Below are 22,512 nucleotides of genomic sequence, written 5' to 3'. Positions count from 1 at the left end.
ACGGTAATTCAATAGCAAATAAATAAATAAATAAATAAATGAAAAGTTCCATTAAACAAGCTCAGAAAAAAAAAAAAGAGGGGGGAGGAGGAGCTCCAGGGGTTTAGGTGTAAGGCTGGGCTTGCGTTGCCACTGGCAACCCTCTGCAGAGCCGGCGCGCAGCCATCGATTGGTGATGCCTGGCGCGGCGGCAGCGGCGGCAGCCTGCGGAGAAGGGGGGGCCCCCGGAGAGGGGGGTATCTGCCGCTCGCGCGTTCCGCGATCGACTGCGAGGGGCTTCCGCGAGCTCCGGGTGGAGGCGGCGGAGGGCGGGAAGATGGCGGCGGCGGGCGGCCCGCTGGGGAAGGGGCGCGACATCAGCCTGGCGGCCCTGCAGCGCCACGACCCCTATATCAACCGCATCGTGGACGTGGCGAGCCAGGTGGCCCTGTACACTTTCGGCCACCGCGCCAACGAGTGGGTGCGTGCGGCGGGGCGGGGCGGGGCGCGGGCGGGGGCGGCTCGCCGGGCGCGGGCCCGAGACCCCCGGGGCGCGGGCTGGGCTCGCGGGGGCCCGCGCGCTCCCGGGCCCGGGGAGGGGGGGCCCGGCCCCTCAGCCCTCCTGCAGTGGAGCGCGGCCGGGCCGGGGGCGGCGGGAACCGGGAGCTGTCGGGGCTGCCGCGCCCCGACGAGTGGCTGGTGCTCCTCGGTGTCCAGGCGCGGCGGGGCGCGAGCACCAGAGTTCGGCTCTGCAGCACACACCCTCCCCCTCAGCCCGGCCCAGCCCCGGCCCGCGCGGGCAGAGAGAAACCAACCCGTCCCGCCCGCGAGAGGCTGGGGGCAGCTGCAGTCGGACCCGTCCCGCCCGCGAGAGGCTGGGGGCAGCTGCAGTCGGACCCGTCCCGCCCGCGAGAGGCTGGGGGCAGCTGCAGCCGGAGACGGGAGGACTCGGCCGCGGCAGAGCCGAGGGCGGGAAACGAGTGACAGCGCGGGGCGGGGCGGGAACGCCCTCGGAGAGATGCTCGCGCCGCCGCCCCAGTGGAAGTGGGCTTGGGGTTCTTCTCCGAGCAGGGCGGCGAGAAATCGGTAGCCCTGGGACGCAGTTTGATTTTTGTTTGTTTTTTGCTTTTTGAGGCACACCCGGAAATGCACAGGGGTTACTCCTGGCTCTACACTCAGGAATTACTCCTGGCGGTGCTCAGGGGACCCTATGGGATGCTGGGAGTCGAACCCGGGTCGGCTGCGTGCAAGGCAAACGCCCTACCCACTGTGCTGTTGCTCCAGACCCAAACAGTTTGAACTTTTCGGAACCATTTGGAATGGGGCAGACCTTTGGCGGATTCCTGTTGGAGGTGTTTTCGCATGTGAAGTTGCAGCTCAGCTCACACACACAGGGAGACAGAGGTGGCTATATTTCTGACCCACATTCATATCAAGCCGCCAATGATTTTTTTTTTCTTTTCCAATAAGTTACGAAAGGATAGCAAGAACTGAGCCTGCATGAAAGAGGTGTCAGGTGATCATATTCTGCCTGCAGGTGAACAGCCCTCAACAGTTTAGCAAGGGAAAGATCCATATTGAACAAATTCATGTCTTTATAAGCTGTGGGTTTTCAGTGAACCGTAACAGAAACGCACTTGAAAGCCCATTACAGAGATGAAACGATAAAGGATAGTTCTAGAAGGAGAGAGAAGACGAAGAGACAGTTTTGCCTGCGTTCTTAACTTGAGGAAAGGCAGAAAGGGGTCAGAGGAACTTAATTCTGTTCTCCTAGGAGTTAAAGATCGATGGGGAGACCTTTAATATTCCTTATCCTGTAAGGAGCATTTTATGGTCTGATATAAAATATTAATGTAAAATTTCTTGGTCAAGAGAGAGGGTATTGTCCCAGGAACTTGCAAAGTAGGAGAGAGTGGCAATTCAGAACAAATGCTTAAGTACATGCTGCGTGTGGCTGTGATATTCTTGTATAGAAAAATGCCAGGGCTACACTACTGTTCGGTCAAAGATCTGTAGTCGACATAAGGATCGGGCATGTATAGTTGTAAAAGACACCCCGACTCAGATTAGAGTCTGAAGAGTCCTGAGAAGTTGTTGACTTCGAGTGGAGTGCATTCCTCCCGAATAGCTGATGTCTTCCATGGATTGGCAACAGGCTCTGTGATCGATGCCTGTGAAAAATCACTATTTTTCATAGGTTTATTAGATCACAGTTGAAGCCTTCTTCTGAAGCCTCATCAAAAGTCAGAAGTGGCACAATGCATTATTTACAGGAGTTACGTGTTCCTGCTTTCTGCACTTGTTGCCTTGAGACCGGGTGTAATTCATTCAGTGAAAGGTCACTTTCAGAGTTCTGCGTAATCCATGAGGCTGTGGCAGGCAGGGAAAAATGAGCAAGTTCAGCCGCAGAGCAGTTGCTGGGGATAAACAAATTGTCATCTTTTGACTGGAAACCGAATGCATAAAGGATACTCTTGAGAATGGAGGGAGAAGGGAGATGGGGTGAAAGCGAGTGCAATTTTGTTTTTTTTGCCACACTAGGCAGTGCTCAGGGGTACCTTTGACTCTGCACTCAATAATATACTCTTGGTGGTGCTTAGGGGACTGTATGGGATGCCCAGGATCAACCCCTGGCAGGCCATGTGCAAGGCAAGCGCCCTACCGGTTGTACTATTTCTCCAGCCTTGCACATGGAATTCTTACTCCACTGAAAGGGAATGAATGTTTTGAAGCTCCCAGAACAGAAATTAGGAATGCAGGCTAGACAAACAGGGTTGCTTTAGAGAGGGGTAGGAAAGACAGTCCTAGCGGAGTAGGAGTGTCAGACCTGTTTCCATTGTCAGGAGGGCCTGCTCCCTGCAAATACACCTGTGTCAAAGGGGCCTGCTTCAAGCTCTTCCATCCCCTTCTTGCTGGAGAATTTTCCATGCAAAATAGATACAGAGGCATATAAAACAGGTCTGCAGATCCAGCTGATTAAAACTACATTATAAGGAAATTTATTTTAAAATACTGTTTTTCAAAAGTTTTTTAGAATCTAGAAATTAAGACTACGACTGCCTGATGATATTTGTCTTCTTAGTCCTTAGAGCAAGCTTTGCAAGCAAGTTGATTCTTGCCTCCAATCCTATTTGGCAGTGTTTGGAGAAAATTTTTGGTTGTCAAACTGAGATGGAATTATGTTACTGGCGACCAGAGGGGCTGCAAAACATCTTCCAGGGCACAGGGTCATAGGCCCCAGGACAAAGATTTATTTGGCCCCAAGTGTCAGAAAGGGAAACTGCCTTGAGTCAACAGTTCCTTGTTTCTATATCAAGAAACATGTTTTTCTGCTTTCTATAGATTCTGGTCATTTAGAGTTTTAAAAAGTACAATCCCGCAAGCTGAAATTACAAGAAGATATTTGTTAAAAGCTTCATAGATGCTACATACATGATCTAGACACGTTTAGAAGGGGAGAGGCCTATCCGTAACATTTGTTTGAGTTCTTTCAAAAGTGCCAACTGGTGGGCTTCTAGTTATTTTCATACTAGCACTATTTTGAACTCCACCTTTATTTTGACTTTTTGATGGCTTAAGTTTTCTTTCTCATTTGTTGGTAGCAAATCATATTAATATTTTGAGATTTAGACTAATATCCCTCTGAATCTTGTGAACTTGTACTGTGAGACCCCAGGAGATGGTAAGAAAACCTTGTTTTAACTATTCTGCATACAACTAACCCTTAGACTTTACCAAAAATGGCTTTAATTGGGTCACAGTCTGGGCTCTTCTGTAGCTAAAGGACAAAGTCATACATTTTTAGCTGCTTTAGCCAAAACAGAAGAAAAATTTACATTTCCAAAGCCCCTTTTATTCAGGTGTCCCAAAGCATTTAAAAAGTATAAAATGTGTCTTTTAACCGAAAGATATGAAAGGTATTGGCTTCAAAATAATAAACCATTAAACCAGGTCTGACTCTGATATTGTAACCACTGAAACCGAGTCCTTTCTTGGGAACACACACGTGTGTGTAAAGCTCTCTGCAATTCTGTCTTACAATTTGCTTATTTTGAGTTAGAGAATATGTTTTCAGGAGAAGCATGTCTTCTGATGTCTGGTTTTTTCAAAACAAAAATTAAACATTACTGTTGGTTGTCTTTTCAAAAAGTAATTTCTATTATTCAAGGAAGAAAGTTTATTGGTATTAATTAGATATGACGATACGTAGGAATATCCTGATTTGGAGCTCTCTAAGGCACGTAACAGGCGTTTGTTTGGCCTTATTGGGAATGATTCTGACAATGCAAGAGCTTGTCAGTCTGACTTCCATCACCTCCATCTTGGCTTCAGATTCCTATGAATATCATAGACAATGCCAGATGTTTAAGTTACACACTTGCTCTTAGATATTTTACGAACTAGTAACTGTTGCCGATAGTATCAGCTAACAGTAAGGGCGCCCAATGTCTGTTAGCCTTCTTGGTGGTCATTTTCATGGTGATTAGTGTGGAGGTTTGGATCTTTGAGTTCGATTCTTAGTGCCTGAAGTAATCTAGCATATAGATTTCCCAACAGATAAGAATTAATCCTGTTTACGAAACAAAATAATCATGTTTGTAACTTTTAAATTGTGAGTCAGTAATTTTCAAAGTACAGTGGTTAATGGGCCACATTTGAGAACTAATGCTTTTCAGCATACAGTGAAATATTTTATATGTTTCAGAGCAAACCAAGTTTAAGGTTCAAATTCTAACTAGTGTTTTTATTTATTAATGAAAAGACTGGCTAAAATTGTTTAGGCTGTTAAAAAAATCTTTCTAATTACATATTCTGTAATAATGAGAATTTAAAATAGTATTGCCAAGTAATTTCCTCTTGATGTAATTTGGGTCATAGAGGATTTTCCCTTTCTAATTCACTAAATTAGTTCTGTAACAGTATTTTATTTAACCTAGGCAATGGTTCTTTTAATGCATCAGAATCTCTGGGAGTAATTCATGGAAAAGGGAGCAGTATCTCTCGGTTCTTGAGGTCCAGGTAAAGAATTTGTGTCTCTCATTCTCTGTCAGTGCTGATGATGCTGATGGTGAGAGCAGATATAGAGACCAACGGAACCAAAGTGACCAAGACAGTTGATGAAGTAACTTAAGCATATAAAAAGATCATGCTTCCAGTTCTCTTTTCTCTGCCTTTAATGATCATTTTAATTTATACTTTTGTCCTGAAAAGTTTTCCACCAAAATTACAAAGTACTTTAAACTGGAATGATTTGGGTAATAGACGCTAATCAAAGATGGGAGGTTAAAGGGAATGCTGAAATTGACCATACCAGTACCATGAAGTACATTGCACACTCCAGTTGTAATAGTCTGATTGCCAGTTAAATGGATAATCAAATACTCTTTTAGTACACATTGTACTGATGAACACTTCTCGTCAGGACCTGGTGAAAGAGCATTTCCAGGTGAACTAAAGGATAGTTTATCATTTTATGTGGTGCCAAGGATCACACCTGAGTCAGCTGCGTGCAAGGCAAGTGCCTTCCCCATTATACTGGCTCTCTGGTTCTCGGGTGGATTTCTGGAGCCCTAACTTGAGAACATTTCTAATTTTATTCACAAATCAGAGCTTGATTAAATTTCCCAAACCTAGTAAGCGATTAATAAGTCTGAAAGCTAAGGTGTTGATGTTTCCTTCTCTGTAGTAGTCAAAGTAGACTTATTAGCAGCTCATCTGTTCTCCTTGGTGACGGGATATGGCAAGAGAAAATGAACCCAGAAAGTAAAGAGAAGGATAATGAATTGCAGACATCAGAGATTGCTACAGTTTCCCAATGATACCAAATTCAAGACTGGAAAGAAAGGCAACTCTCTTATTCAGACTGTATTCTTTCTAATGAAATCCAGGCAACACATTTATTTCCTTACTGCTTTAGCCAGAGTCCCCTTATTTGGGGAAAAAATTAAAAATGATGATGTGATGTTTTACCTTGTAAATGACAAGAAGGAGAAATACTGCTTCCTGTTCCTTAGTAACTGTACCCCGTCTGGCAGAGAACCCACTTTTCTGAACAGTAACCTCGTGCTGTGCAGATTTGGCCCCACTTGTAGCTGGATAGACGGACATTCCCATTTATAAGTTTATCCTCTTCTGTGTCAAGTTTATGTCCTCAGTGACTGCTTACTAATGAAGAGAAGATGCATATTTTTCTTCTGTGTGTTTTTGTTTCCTAGGAGAAAACTGATGTGGAAGGAACCTTATTTGTTTATACAAGGTAAGAGTATTTTACTTTCATAAAGAAAAGAAATATTTTTTGAAAAAGTGTTTTATTTTCTATTGTTGGTGGGGAGTGAGGGAACCTGGCAGAGCTTGGGGAATCACATGTGACAGGGATTGGATTTAGGGCTGCCACATGCAAGACATTCGCTCCAGTTCTTTGAACCATCTCCCCTGCCCTTGAAATAATAATTTTAGCTCTGTTATATCTCTTAGTTCAAAGAAAAGTTAAAGAACTAAATCTTAGTTTGAAGCTATTAGTTGACTTAGGAAGTAAAAACTAAATAGCGTCCCCTGTTATTTTAGAATACAACTTGAACCGCATTATATGAATTTAAGTCTCTTAAAATCACATCAACTTTCACTTAAACAAATGTACAAAATTTGTTTTTGTTTTTGTTTCGGGCTGCATCCTGTAGTGCTCAGGGCTTACTCCTGGCACTGGGGTCACGCTTGGTGGTGCTCAGGCGACCATGGGTATCAGGCCCAGCGCCCTACCTGCTGTACTACACCCTGGCCCCCGTACAGAATTCTTGAATGTAGTGCCCTGTCAGGAAACTGGATGCATGCTGATAAGTATATTAGATTGTTTAAGCAATACATAGGAAAAATTGTATGTGGGAGGCAGAGATCATACTTAGAGCCTCACATATATGAGGAAGGTGGGAAAACGTTTTTGTTGGTCACCCTCTCCCCTTGATTATTTATTTTTGAGTTGCTGGGGATTGAACCCAGAACCACACATACAAGGCAAGTGTCCAGTTGCTGAGCTACATCTTCAGCACCTAGGACTTTGCCTCTCTGAAGACGCCTGATTCGAAATTACAGGTGTCACTGAATGGTGCCTCGAGCCTGGCGCATTATAGGGCCCTCCACACCCCGCCAGGAGTAACCACAGAGCACTGCTGGCTGTGGCCTACCCTGCCCTGGGAAAAAGTTACAGAAATCTGCCTGAGGAAGACTGGGGTTGAGGTAAATTTAAAATGATAAGCTATCATTTATTTCACCTGGAAAGCCTCTTTCTCCCGGCAGGTGCCCAGGTCCTGACGAAAAATATTCATCAGTACAATGTGTAGTAAAAGTTCTCTGAGTACAGCTTGATGTGCCCCCAAACTAAAGCAAAACAAAATTAAAGAAGTCTATAAGGCTCCATTGCCTAGTTAATAGTGTGTCAGGAAAGAGTAAATAAGTTCACATTTTAGTTATATTTTGATCAGGTCATTAGTATACATATGCACAGAGACATATGTCTTATAAATAATGCCCTTTTGTTTTGGGGCCATACCTGGTGGTACCTAGGACTTACCCCTGGCTACACACTCAGTGATCACTCCCTGCAGACTCTTGGGGGACCACATGGCATATGTGGATCAGACCCAGCTTGGGTGCATGCAAAATAAACACACTGCCCGCCAGACTACCATTTAGGCCCTATAAACAGTGTCTTAATTATGCTTTTAAAATGGTACCAGGGATTGAATCTAGGGTCTCATACTTGCAACACAGGTACTGTAGTGCTGGGTTATTTCCCCTGGCTAGTAGCTTACATTTTATTCATATAAACATTTACATAAAATTTCATGCTAGGGCCAAGGAGACAGCTCACAGGGCTGGGGTGCATGGTTTACATGCAAGAGCCCTGAGTTCAGTCCCAGCATCATGGGTCCCTTGAACACTGTTAGGAGTGACCACTGAGTACTGCTGGGCATAGCCCAAGTCCCCACCGCCCCCAGAAAAGTATGTGTCAGTGGGGGTGCAAAGATAAAATCTTGGTACACACTCTTTTAAAGCTCGACGTTTTGTTGGAGAGGGAAAAAAGCACTAGAACATATTTGTTTGCTTTTGTTTGGGGACCATACCTGGCTGTGCTCAGGGCTTGGTGCTTGAAGCTTAGTCCTGGTTTAGACTCCACCCCTCTCCCGCCACATGTAAAGCCTTCACTCTAGCTCGCTTATCCCGTCAGCCCAAGAATATACATTTTTGCATACTTATACTTAAAGATAAACCATAATATAGGTGGACTAAGTACCATTCATAAGGTTCTAAGCCATGATTGTGATTGTGGAAGGCTTTTTAGAATTGGTAGTCTTGATTTAGATCTCAGTTTAAGGTTAAACTGACTTGTAGAGAAAGAGAAAGATCGACAGGAAAAATATAACTCATGCAGAGGCATGGACTTACAGAAGAGAAATGACCTGGTGCCAAGTTTACATGGGTTTATGAGTTAGAAGTGGAGAGTGAGGATAAAGAGAGGAATCACTGAAGACTACACAGGGGGGCAATAGAGTTGTGACAAAATATAAAAGGAAAGTGTGTTATGCGGATGTGTTGGCTCTAACATGAAATTGGAGTAAAGGAGGGCATTGAAAGCATTGTTGCAGAGGAATTGATATGAGGTGGTCGTATGGACTAGAGTGAGAAAATTTGAAATGGAAAGAGTTTAATACAAAACTTCTTGCATTGAGGTCATGATGAAAACATACATATAACATTAAAAAAAGACTGAGAGAATTAAAGGAGGAATGGTAAGGCAGATTGAGCATCTGCCGGAAGGATACATCCCAGTTTTATTTTGAAGTGATGGTTTGGAGATGATAGTAGGGCATTAGAAGGGAGATATCCAATGGCTCAGATTGGGCTGAAGTGAGAGTATAGAGCCACTAGCATCTCTTGAGTTGTTTCTTCCATGGGAAGAAAACTGTGTCCTCTGAAGGAAAACAGTACAGGGGTGAAGGCAGTAGGATTTGGGGGCCAGCAAGGATAGAGATGTACCAGCCATCAAGAGAAAGAACAATCCAGAGAGGGCTCTGGTGGGCACAGTGCCAGAATGGTGGACATTTGTGTGCATGGGTGGGGCGGGAGGCAGCTGTGGGAGTAGAAAGGGAGGAAGGGGTGAGCCAGGCATCAGGGTAGGGAAGAGGAAGTCAGTTCGTCACAGTTCTAAGGCACTGGTGGGAGCACTGGTGGGAGTGCCCATAAGGCATCAGCTCTACTAGTTTACACACCAGAGCCTCACTCCAAGTGAGTTTAGTCATAAAGTATGGCCTGCTCTTGAGAATTCTAAATGGGGGGAGGGAATGATTAGATTTTCTTTCTATGCTAGACACATAGTATCTATCATCATTTATTTTTCACAAGGATTTTTTTTTTGAGAAGTGAAAGAAAAAAACAAATAAGTATTAAATGATTTAAGAATTTTTAGTGCGGTCTTTCTTGAGTGCAGAAGAGTAATGGATTAGTGTTTTCTTTTGTATACGTGTTAAATGTGGTTTTACATTTTGAAGTATTTCTTAATGCATTGCATTCCTCACGAAGCTGTCAATTAAATAAACATCAGTGAGAAACATATTCAGTTGAGAAACATAGTCCCCATTTAGTTGAGAAGCATGCTCCCCATTTCCTAAACTCTTCCCCAAATCAGGACTCCTGAGTAATAAGTACCCCCTTTCCTCTCTCAGCTCTCCCTCTTTCCTCACCCCTACTTACTCCTGCCGAATCTGGCATATTGAAGACTTCCCTAAATAAAGACTGAAAGTACATAAAAATCAGAGGAAATCTTTGGCGCAGATAATGGTATTGCCATTGATACATCTTGACTTCTCTTCTGAGTAATTGGCATATTAATACCGGAGCCTATTTTGTGACTTGGGATTTATAATCTTATGGTGTGGCACTCATACTATTTGAGAGGTGCCATCCTATTGTCATAATCAGATACTTGAAGAATCAAATTCTGATTCTTTATTAAAACACCTAATCCAGTTTTCAAAATTATTTCTTTTCTTCCCTCCCCCACCCCATCCCCATTGTCTCCCCTCGTGAGAGGTTTGTAAAGAAATCACCCACTGGTGACTTCTGAACTTGATACTTCCAGAAGACCCTCTGTCAGAAATATTAGAAGGCCATTTGTATTCTTTGGAGTTTAGGTTGAAATGATTGTGATTATTTCTGATGTTGATTTTTATGCCTGTCACATTTTTACTGCTTTTGCAAACTAAGTTAGGCCAGGCTTACGTTTTGTCAATTTTAAAATTGGGGATTTCGAAAGAAAGTGCTGCAAGTCATAATGTAGCTATACCTTTCTTCATTGTCTGCATGAAATAATTTGGGGTGAAATAAAACTAAGGTATAAACATCTTTTATGAGCAAACCCATGAAATAAAAGCTCGAAGCTTGTTACCCAGTTGCCTGGTTTGACGCAAATAAGTGAAACGCGCCTCTTTTCAGTCTCAGTTTGAACGTGGTGGTTCATCTGTCACTGGGCGTTACATAGTTGGATTACTGTATGGCTTGTCGCCCAGCGGTAGGCGAATGCATGTGTAGATAAAATGCTCTGTATAACTTAGGTTCTCAGAGCATGACTTAGTAGGCACTAAAAGTTTACTGAATGAAATGGAAAATTAAAAGCCCCCAAATGCCACATTTTTTATGAAGAAAAGCCATCATAGTAGTGATCTAAGAAACTCTTACTTCAGGAGGCCGGAGAGAGAGGGTGGCAGGGGAGGGCACTTGACTGGCACATGGCAGCCCAGGGCTCAGCTCACCAGGATTTGATCCTCAACAGCCAAAGTACCACCAGGAGTGATCCCTGAGCACAGAGCCAGGAATAAGCCCTGAACACTGCCAGTGTGATTCCAAACCCAAAAAAGTCAATTTTTTTTAAAAAAAAACCCTGTATATTGAGAAAAATAAAAATCTCTGCTATTTGCATAAAATTTTTAATATTGTATCTTCTCATTAGATCATTGACCAGAATGTCATCTTTTCCCCAAGCCATTTTACAATTTTAAATTTCAGATCAGCATTCAACTTTTCCTCTGAGAAGGTTCTTCATATAATCATGATATCAAGACTGTCTTAAAAAGCTGTTGGCAGGGTGGGGCAAAAAAATATATATGTCAGCAATTTTTCAAGAAGTTGTTACAACTTTGCCTTGAAGGAATTTGCAACCTACTTAGGGAAATAAAATAGAGCTTTGTACACACACTGATAGTTCCGAAGAAATGGTAATGATACTCATTTTGTATTTATTACATGTGAATTTGTACACGAATAGGTACATTAGTACTATTAGCTGATAGTAAAGTATCGTTACTTTATGCGTGTCATCTGCTTCCACAGAGCTGAAAATGCATACAGAAAGGCTGGGCGACTCCTGAGGGTCGTCCTGCTAAGTGTGCTCTGCCAAACAGCGTGTCTTTTGACATCCTCCCACACCTTGTCGTTCTTAGGTCTGCTTCTCCAAAGCATGGGTTCACCATTATGAACAGGCTGAGCATGGAGAATAGAACGGAACCCATTACAAAAGACCTGGATTTCCAGCTTCAGGACCCTTTTCTTCTCTACAGAAATGCCAGATGTGAGTCTTTCTTAAAGGACTGGGTAGTTTTATTTTTGCCATTGGGCCAGCTATTGTAGGTGGTACAGTGGGTATCCTGTCTGCTATAGCTGTACTATTTTTGTAGTGTAAACCCATCAGATCTTAAGCCTCAGCTGTGCTTGGTGACGTGGGTTCTTTATTAGGAGTGTCTAGGGGGCAGACAGATGATGAGATGGAACATAAAATCAGTGGTTCAGCTAGTGATACTTTTTGTGTGTGTTTTATCTCTGACTGCATATCCCGAAAAGATGTTTGAGGAGTGTGATCTTATTCTAGAAGTACCATCTTTTGAACACCTTGTAAATGAAAAAGCAAAGGTCAGAAAGTTTTGGTCGCTAGGACGGTCATAGACTTTGTAATGCTGAAGTGAGTTATCATTAAGTCGCTTAATGATTCTTCAGAGTGGAAGTGAGGTAGCAGTCTCCTACCCAATGATCTCTTTCCATTTTACCCTGGCACATTTCTGACCATTTGTATGTTGTCTGTTGGGAAGCCCAGAGAACTCGATGAAAAGTATATGAACTGCAGGATCATATCCTTACACAAAAATCAAGAACATCCCAATCAATCTGTAGAGGATATATTTATGTTTACATGTTCTGTGCTCTGTGGATAAGTTTCATAAATACTTTGTAGCTGAGAAATGTTTTCCATACAGTTTTACCTTCTCTGAGCTCAAGACTCAAAAATTTGGCTCCAATATACTATTCTGTGTAATTTTAATGGTGAATATGATGCAATTAATACTTAATATTTTAACCCAAATAAATTATTTTTGCTTTGGAGTGACTGTAGCATTATTTCATGCTATATGTATTTATAATTGTATTCACTTGTAGTTGAATCAGCATTTTAGTTAGACATTATTTGGAGATTATAGTGAGATTTTTGAGAGGGAAGAAATAAAAGTAAGAGTATAACATGACTCACCGATGGTTAGTTCTGTGGAGTAAAACATTGGTAACATTGGACTGCGGAAATAACTGATAGAGCACGTGCCCAATATGTGGGAGGCCCTGATTCAGTTCTGGTGCTGCATGCCAGCCTCCTCGGCCTGGCACTGCCCAGTGTTGCCCCAGACACCCCTCTCACAACCACACCGAGGCCCCCCCAACACCTCAGAGTCTCAGCACCTGGTGGAGAATTGCTACCCCTGTTCTCACCTTCCCAGCCCCTCTGCAGACACACAGTTTGCCAGAAGATATTTTCTTGATTGTAGCTTGCAGTTTGAATGGTTTGCTTTCCTATAGTTATGTTGGGTTTTCTTTTTTCCCCTAAAATTATTAGATTCTATGTCAAATTAATATAAATTTAAATTCTAGTAAAATAAACACAAAAATGAATATAAAATAAATGAGTATTAGTAACTTAAAAATCATTTTTGGTTACTCTTTGATTTGGTAAATCATTGGTATATTTAGTATAGATACTTGAAGTATAAAAATATTATATTTTATATAGTTATTTTGTGATATATTGCTCTTGTTATATTTAGTATTGTTGATTTTTAAAATAACTTTTTTCTGAGTCACATAGAATTTATCTGACAGTAATATTTGGATGAAGAAACATATACTAAGCCAATATCTGCATGTGGCTACTGAGTGCTTGAAATTGGCTAGTACAAATTGGGCTATGTCTGAAATGTAAAACATACACTGATGTGCAAGACTGAGTAAAAAATTTTAAGTCTCCTTAATAATTTTATATTGATTGACATGTTGAAATTATGTCTTATTGCAAGTTAAATAAAATGTTAAAATTAATTTTACCTGGTTTTAATATTTTTAATTTAAAATGACAGGTGTGGCTCACTCTTCTGATTCACCTTTTATTTCTAGGCATTTCAGTCTTACCACAATTGGTAGTTATAACATTGTAGACATTTGCACTGTCATCTTGCAGATGGGAAAGATGAAGCGGCCCAGTGAGGTGACAGATTCAAACCCACAGATTCTGGTGTTTTGTCTTATTTCTCTGGGGGGCACACGCAGTGGGGCTCAGGGCTCACTCCTGGCAGTGCTCTGGGAACCATGTGTGGTGCTGGCTGCTGAGTCCAGGCTGGGCGCGTGCAGGCAGCTCCCAGCCTGCTGTACCGTTACTGCTCCGGCCCCATCAAGCCACAGACCCTAATCTCAGCCTCTTGTTTTCCTGCCACTTCTGTTTCTCTTTCCACTGCTGAACATGAAGGCGGCTTCGGGGGTTTTCTAACTCATTTTCCTAAGAAAGTGACAAAATCAGCCGCTTAGGAAAGAGTGGAAGGGACTGAATCTATGTATCTTTCTGGGTTTATTTTGCACTTTTAACTTTGTAAAAGCCCTTTCAGGCCATCTGTGCTTCCAGTGTTAGAGATCCCTCAGTCTTTTCAGATCAGATACTTTCTCAAATAATTCCTTATGATTTATACTATAACATGTAGAGTAGTTCGTCATCCTTTGGGTAGGGACCCAGTTTTACTTAGTACTGATTTTTTTCCCCCCTAAGATCCTGTACCTCTCAAGGTCTGTATGTTAAAAATCTCTATAAACATTCACTACATATGTTAGAGGCCATATTTGAACATTTCAAGAAGTAAAGTTAAAACAATTTGTGGCAGATTTTCTCATGGAGTCTTTTAGAGTCAATAAGTTGAAAAAATTAGTACCTAAAAAGGAAAACTATCCCTCTCTTCAACTGGATAAAATTAGGAAAGCAAAGTGAAAAAGTAAATATTCTAAATTCTTCTTCATTTATAAAAAGAGATATTTAATAAATAAGTAACTTTTGACCAGTCCCCAGAATGCATGGTTTTAATCTGGATCAAATATTTATAATATTTAAACTTGGTTGTCATGAGAATTAATTTGTATAAGCTTTAAAAGTAAGATAGTGGAGGGATGGGTAAACGATCACTGTATGACTGAAATGCAAACACGAAAGTTCATAAGTTTGTAACTGTACCTCACAGCAATTCACTAATAAAAATTAAATAAATAAGAAAAGAAAAAAATGAAATCTATTACAAAGGTCAAAAAAAAAAGTAAGATAGCTATTAATGTTGGAGCATACATTTCATTTATTCCGCATACATTTACTAATTTTTACACAAACCTATAAGGAGGCTTTATGAGAATCAGTTAATTCTCACAACTCTTTCTTTGAATTGCTATTTTTCCCTGTTTTGTAAGCAAGGAAACTAAGGTTAAAAGGGCTAAGTAATTTAACAAGTTTCCTGACCTTTCAAAATGGAAACAGTATTTGAACCAAAAAAGCATAACTCAGAATTTAGGTTCATTGGAAGTATTAATACGTGGATGATATATTTGAGCAAGGTTTATATTTTAAGACATTGTTTTACTGTGTACTTCAAAATTTGAAATAGATTTTTTTAAGTTGAAAGAACAATTGCTTTTCAGTTTTTTAGAGAAGATATTATCAAATAAAGCCTAATGTTGCAAAAAGCTGATTTTGACTATTTCTTATTTTATTCTATTTTACTTACTAGTTACTGTGTTTTCATTGCACAACTACATAAAGTCTAGTATGTATTTTAGAAGATGTCTTTCCCAAAATATATCATAATACTTGATATAAACTATGGACAGCAATGACAGATAACAGGATTACAACAGAATTTTTTTGAGCTGCTTCATTGGTTTTTTGTTTTGTTTTGGGGGCCAACACCTGGCTGTGCTCAGAACTCATTTCTGGCTCTTTGTTCGGGGATCACCCCTACAGGGCTAGGGGCAGTATGGGGTGCCGGGGATTGAGCCAGGGTTGGCCGTATGCAAGGCAGGCAGCCTTAACCACTGAACTGATCACTCTGGCCCTTGAGCTGGCTTGATTTCTTTGCAGATATAGGCCTAAACTTTGAGAAAGTCAGGAAAACAAACATGCAGATATTTAGGATCACACCACTAAAAATTCTCTTCATTTGTTTTTAAAGTGAATTTACTATATTGGGCAGTTTCGATTTAAAAATCCCTAGTTGATATGTACAGGATGTGGAAAAAATAGCTGTAAATAATAGAAAATATGCAGTTGGTGGAAGTGGCAAGTATAATTCTCATCCCTGTTCGTAGGCGTTCCTTTTTTAGAGTTATTTGGTGGTGGGATTTTGGTTAGATGTGGCATGTGAAACAGTCTTGACACTATTGGAGTGACTGTGAAGGAATGAAAAAAAAGCATGAAGTCAGAAGAGTGGAGGGAGAATGCATTTCTTTTTTTTTTTCAATTTACATGTTTATTGAAAATTATTATTTTTTAATTTTATTGAATCACCGTGAGATAGTTGTAACTTTCGTGTTTGGGTTATAATCACACAATGATCAAGCACCGTAGTTTTTGTGCTTGGGTTACAATCACACAATGATCAAACACCCATCCCTCCATCTGTGCACTTGCCCTACCACCAATATCCCCGGTATACCTCCTCTTTCCCACCTTCCCCCTGCCTGCATGGCAGACAATATTCCCCATACTCTTTCTCTCTCTACTTTTGGGCATTATGGCTTACAACACAGATACCGAGAGGTTTGGTCCATTATCTACTTTTGGCACACATCTCCCATCCCGACTGATTCCTCCAGCCATCGTTTTCTTAGTGATCCCTTCTCTATTCCATCTGCCTTCTCCCCTCTGCTCATGAAACAGGATTCCAGCTATGGGGCAATCCTCCTGACCCTTGTATCTACTGTCCTTGAGTGTCAGCCTCATGTGATGTTACTCTGTACTCCACAAATGAGTGCAGTCCTTCTATGTCTGTCCCTCTCTTCCTGACATTTCACTTAGCATGATACTCTCCATGTCTATCCATTTATAAGCAAGTTTCATGACTTCATCTCTTCTAACAGCTGCATAATATTCCATTGTATAGATGTACCAAAGGTTCTTTAACCAGTCATCTGTGGGAGAATGCATTTCATGAAAAAGAAACTAAACAAAATCGAGGAAGATGTGCTATGATAGCTTACTTGTGATAATCACTAATTTTGGTTTCCTGCAAAAGATTTTTATCTCTGCTGTATTGATCTAGCGTTATGCTGTATGATAGAGTTTTTTCACCGTTACCCCATAGTCCAGAAGGGTGTTTTGTTGCCATCCTGTTAAACTCAAGTATAGCTTTATGAATTGCGTTGACTGATGAAACATGGGGGAAATGAAGCATGTCATCTCCCAGTGTGCACTTGAAGAACCAGCTCATGATTCACCCACCATATCTCTCCTTCCTCTGAGAATGGTGACTGGCAGCATTCTAGACACCAGCTGCAAGTCAGCCTGGTCCCTTCAATGAAGGTAACAGATGAACGTGTCGCAGATGCAAGAAATAAAATTCATTATAACATATGGGTATCTTAGGTGTTTTGTTTCTGTAGCATAACTCTGTCTATTTTGACTGATGCATAAACACAGAATGGAAGTAGAAGAATTCTGAGAGCAGCGGTAGAGAGGAGTACCTATACCACAAGGGCAAAATCAGTCCGTCTGAATTAAAGTAAAAATTAGGGATTGTATCTAAGAAAAATTTTACTGTTCACAGTTTGGTTCTATGAGACATTTATAAATATTTCCTTTTTAAGAGGGCTTGGGGGCAATTTATGTTCACTTAAATACTGAGAGGGGGATAGTTGACCACCGGAAATGATTTAGCTAGTGGAATCATGTATGAGACAATGTTTTTAAAGCATCTGTAACTGCTGTGTGAGGTAAACTGATGACCCTTTAAATTAATGAAAAATATAGAAAACCTCAGAGAAATAAGCATGAAAGTCAACCACATGGAAAATTTGGATCTGAATAATAGAGCACTTATTAGATGACCTTCCTAGGAAGTGGAGATGACATGACAAAGGAAAGACAAGTCACTGAGCTCGAAGATAGAACAATAGAAATTATCTAACTTAAAGAGTGTAACCGGAGAAAATGTTTAAAAAGCCAAATAGAGCTTCACAATCCTGTGAGTCAAAAGTCTCAGTTTATGTCACAAAGAAGAAAAAGATCAATGTAGAAAAGATAATTGAAGAAATAATGTCTAGGGCTTTCCAAATTTGGTGACACAAATATATAGATTCAAGAAATGCTGTGAGCTCCAAACAGGATAAAATCAAACCCATACTGACAAACATAATCAATCCTACTTTTTTTTTTATCTTGAAAACAATCAGAGGAAATTAATCCATTACATATAAGGAAGCAATGTTTGAATGTCCTCAGATTTGTTTTAGAAGTCAGAGTCTGGAAAACACTGGCAGAACATTTTTTTCTTTTTCTTTTTCTTTTTTTTTGGGGGGGAGGTCACACCTGGTGATGCACAGGGGTTACTCCTGGCTTTGCACTCAGGAATTACTCCTGGCGGTGCTCAGGGGACCATATGGGATGCTGAGAATCAAACCCGGGTTGGCCGAGTGCAAAGCAAACACCCTACCCACTGTTCTATTGCTCTAGCCCCTGGCAGAACATTTTTAAGTGCTTAAATAACTGTTCAGTTACTCTGTCTTCATTGGAGAAAAATGCTTTCAAAAATGAAAGTGAAACACAAAAATGCTGTTTAATTGACCTGAGCATGCCAGTTCAGACCTGGTCAGATTAAGTATAAAAAAGAAGTGAAAACCTCTATCCTATTAATAACATTAACCTTAAGTGTAATTTTTAGATATGTTAAGCAGAGAGTCTCTTGCCCGCATGCCTGGCTTCCTCGGGGCTCCTCGAAGGGGATTGGCTCCAGCTTCCCTCCCCGCCCCGAGCAGAACTCCCAGCGGCTGAAGACCACCAGAACCTAGCCACAGCCATGCTCAAGGCCCCTCTCCACACGTTCAACAAGCCTCACGCATGAAGGTACTGGCAGAGGAACCCAGGTGTGTGTAATCTCATCAACGGCCAACATCCAGAGACTTAAAAGCGAGCTCCCACACTCTCTTATAACCTCCTTTTCCCTCTGGGAGAAACTCACAAGCTACTGAGAACTTCCTGCCCACATGGGACAGCCTCGCAAGCTTCCCATGGTGTATCCATATGCCAAAGCCAGTAACCAGCTGAATCTTATTCCCCTGACCCTGAAAGAGCCTCCAATGCGGCATTGTTGGGAAGGCTGAGAAGAGAGAGATGCTTCTAAAATCTCAGGGATAGCACGAATATAGAGGTTACTGAGACCGCTCGAGCAACTCGACGATAAACGGGATTTCGTGATCATGATCATGATCGTTAAAGCTATAAAGGTAGAAATACAAGAAGGAAATTTTTAAGCTGGCTGTACTGATATCAAAGTAGATTTCAGAATAAATAAAGTTACCAGGGATAAAGAGAAATATTCTATAATGATAAAAGGGACAGTGTGGGTGCTGGAGCGATAGCACAGCGGGTAGGGCATTTGCCTTGCATGCGGCCGACCCAGGTTCGATTCCTAGCATCCCAGCACCGCCAGGAGTAATTTCTGAGTGCAGTGCCAAGAATAACCCCTGTGCATTGCCAGGTGTGACCCAAAAAGGAAAAATAAAGGGAGGGGGGTGGACAGAATGGGCCAGAGAGATGGTATAGCAGGGAGGGCATTTACCTTGCATGTGGCTGACGGGGTTCGATCTCCAGCATCCCATATGGTTCCCCTCAGCCATTCCTGAGTGCAGAGCCAGGAGTAACCCCTGAGCCCAACCAAATGTAGTCCCCAAATAAAAACAAACAAAAAGCCCCCAAAATAAAAGGGTCAGTTCATCCTAAAAATACAGTATCATTAATGACATGCATTTAAGAATAAAGCTTCAAAATATATGAAGCAAAAAGTGAGAGACCTGAAATGAGAAACAAAAGAAACTTGAAGACTCTAATACTCCACTTTTTAAAATTTTTTATGAGGCCCACACCCAGTGATACTTAAGGGCTTCTTCTGGTTCTGTGCTTGGGAGAGGTTTGCTCTCAGTATGCTTAGAGAACCATGTGGAACCTGGGATCCAACCCAGACCTTCTACCTGCAGGGCATGTACTCAGCCCCGGGAGCTCTCTCCAGCTCCACACTGTTTTCATTGTTTTGTTTTTTGGGGTCACACATGTCAGTGGTCTGGCCTCAACCTTGGCTTTGCACTCAGGGATCACTTCTGCCAAGGCTGGGGGTACCATATGGAGTGCTGGGATCAATTTGTGTCAGCCTCATGCAAAGCAAATGCCCTACCCTTTGAGCTCTCTCTATGCCCACTCAGCTCTGTCCTTTTTATAACTGGTAGGGCAAATAGAAAATAGCAAGGGTCTAAAAGGACTGAGTGATGCTATCAAATAACAATGTAATTGATATTTATGTAATCTATCCAGCAATTTTTTTCGAGTGCACTTGGGAGCACTCCCAAGATAATCTATTATGGTTTATAAAACAAATTTTATAAAAGAAATTCAAATGATAATTCAACTTGCCTAACAACTAAGAATATATGCTCTCAAGCCATTAATAAAAATTAATAAGTATCTGGGACATCCCTGAATATCTGGAAATACACTACAGCTTTCAAATAACCCATGTCCAAGAGGTAGGGAAATGAAAAAATACTTGAACTGAATAAAAGTGAAGATACAACAATGTCAGATGTAACTGAGACTTAGGCTTAGAGGGAAATGTGTAGTATAAAATGCTTACAGAAAGAAGAAAGGGATTGAATGAATAATTCAGACTTCTGCCTTAAGCAACTTGAAAGAAAAGAGCAAAGTAATTCCAGAGCAAGCAGATTAAAGGAAATAATAAAAAATAAGAATCCAGTAAATTAGAAAACAAAAACAAGACCGGAAATCAGTGAAATGAAAGACTGCTTCCTTCAAAAGAGTCAGTAAAACCGATAACACTCCCTTCTTCCCCCACACCCCACCTTGGCCAGACAGATGACTGGAAAACATAGAATCTAAATCAGCAGTATCAGGAACTTGAGAAAGGATCTCTGCATCAAATGTAGTTTACAGGAAATACTATGAACTACATCTTTATAAATTCAACAATTTACATGACATGAAATGATTTCTTGAAAAATAAAAATCACCAAAATGTACTCAAGAAGTAGATAACTTTAACATCTCTATTAAGGAAACTGAATTTGCGATTAAACCTAACAACAACAAAAAGCTCCAGGGGCCAGGGATGTGACTGAATGCATGCCTTCATGTGTGAGGCCCTGGCACACTCAGCTGTTCAATCCCTGGCATCACGGTACCTCTGAGCAGTGCTCATTGGGCCCCGACCACCCAAAAGCAAGAACAATCAAAGCGGTGATAATAGCTTATAACAAATTAACGCTGGGTCCAGCCTGTTTCCTTGCTGGGACACACGCAGCCGTGCTCAGGGTAATTCCTGGCTCTGTGCTCAGGGATGACTCCTGGCAGACTTGGGGGACCACATGGGGTGCCAGGGATTGAACCTGGGTCTAGCATAGATGAGGCCGGTGCCTTACCCACTGTACTATCTCTACGGCTTCTCTACCTTATTTAAGGAAGAAATAAGAGCCATTCTACATGATCCCTTCCAGAAAACAGAAGATCAGGGAATCCTTTCCAATGTTTTTTATTTTAAAAAGTCATCCCACATTATAACAAGGTAGTGACATTACAAGAAAATAATCCATCAACCCGGTTATTAACAACTTTGTAACTGTATATCTTATGGGGATTCAATAAATAAATAAAAATTTAAAATAAAGAAAATTTTAGAATTAAAAAAGAAGAGTCCACCTTGTTTTTCTGGATTCAGGTTTAGTGAGGCTAAGGAGATAGAATGGGGATGAGAGTACATTTGACCTCTGGCACCACATACACCCCCGCCCCCTGCCCAAGCATCGCTGAGGGTATACCCCAGGAGGCTCCCGAGCACTGCCAGGCTGTCCCTCATGGGCCCAGCACTGCAGCGCCAAGCAGCACTGCAACTCTTGGCCTAGACCCAAACTGCCGGCCTGGCTGGCCAGCTGCTGACAGGCTCAGGCCCTCTTGAGCACTGCCAATTAAAAAATAAAATAAAGCCAGAAAGATAGTACAGCGGGCTGGACATTTGCCTTCTCGTGGCCTACCTGGGGTTTGACCCCTGGCATCATGTATGTCCCCTAAACCCACCAAGAGTGATCCCCGAGTAAGCCCAGCATCAGCCTGTACCCCACCTCACCCCCGCTACCCCAGATCAAGAAAATACTGGCAGCAGCCAGAGGCATAGCACAGTGGTTACGGCACTTGCTTTGCATACAGCCAACCCCGGTTCAGTCAGGCATCACATGGTCCCCCGAGCACCACCAGAAGTGATTTCCAAACATGGAACAGGGAATAACCCCCAAGCACCACTAGTGTGGCCCCAAAAGAAAAGAAAAATACTAGCAAAAATAGTGCCCAGAGCAGCATTATTCACTAGTGGAGAAGTTCATCAAGAATTGAGTGGAAGAGGGGCTGGAAAGATAGCACAGCAGGTAGGGCATTTGCCTTGCACACGGCGAACCTGAGTTCGATTCCCAGCATCCCATATGATCCCCGAGCACCGCCAGGAGTAATTCCTGAGTGCATGAGCCAGGAGTAACCCCTGTGCATTGCTGGGTGTGACCCAAAAAGCAAAAAAAAAAGAATTGAGTGGAAGAGCTGGAGACATTTGTTCAAGTAAGACTGACAAATGGCCCAGAGATACATTTAACAACAACAAAAATGTTCATCATCACTTAGTATCAGGACTTGCAAAGCAAAACTACAATGCGATATCACCTCACATTTGTGAGAATGGCCGGTAACAAAAAGATGAGAAGCTAGTACTGGCGAGAGTGAATAAAAGGGAATATGCATAGGGATAGAGAGATAGTACAGCAGGTAGGGTGCTTGCGTGCACATGGTACCATAAGTCCCCTGAGCACTGTCAGAAGTGATAGCAGAGCACAGAACCAGGAGTAAGCCCTGACACAGCTGAGTGTGCCACAAGAACAAAA

The 22,512-nt window shown here is 41.8% G+C and overlaps 1 protein-coding gene across 3 annotated transcripts in view; it reads left to right on the top strand.

Moving 5' to 3' along the window:
* Positions 1-292: 292 nt before the first annotated feature.
* The window catches only part of DCP1B (decapping mRNA 1B), a 68,510-nt gene continuing 46,290 nt past the window's right edge, over positions 293-22,512 (top strand). For all 3 annotated transcript variants that reach the window (XM_055142635.1, XM_055142634.1, XM_055142633.1), the window contains exons 1-3: positions 293-460; positions 6,195-6,235; positions 11,469-11,596. In XM_055142635.1, the coding sequence (XP_054998610.1) occupies positions 317-460; positions 6,195-6,235; positions 11,469-11,596 (313 nt within the window). In that variant the 5' untranslated portion in view covers positions 293-316. The remainder of the gene's footprint in view (positions 461-6,194; positions 6,236-11,468; positions 11,597-22,512) is intronic.

This window comes from Sorex araneus, chromosome 6 (genome assembly GCF_027595985.1).
Source record: "Sorex araneus isolate mSorAra2 chromosome 6, mSorAra2.pri, whole genome shotgun sequence".
Classification (NCBI taxonomy): domain Eukaryota; kingdom Metazoa; phylum Chordata; class Mammalia; order Eulipotyphla; family Soricidae; genus Sorex; species Sorex araneus.
Note: the sequence above shows the minus strand (reverse complement) of the source record. Positions and strands in the feature narration are given on the sequence as shown.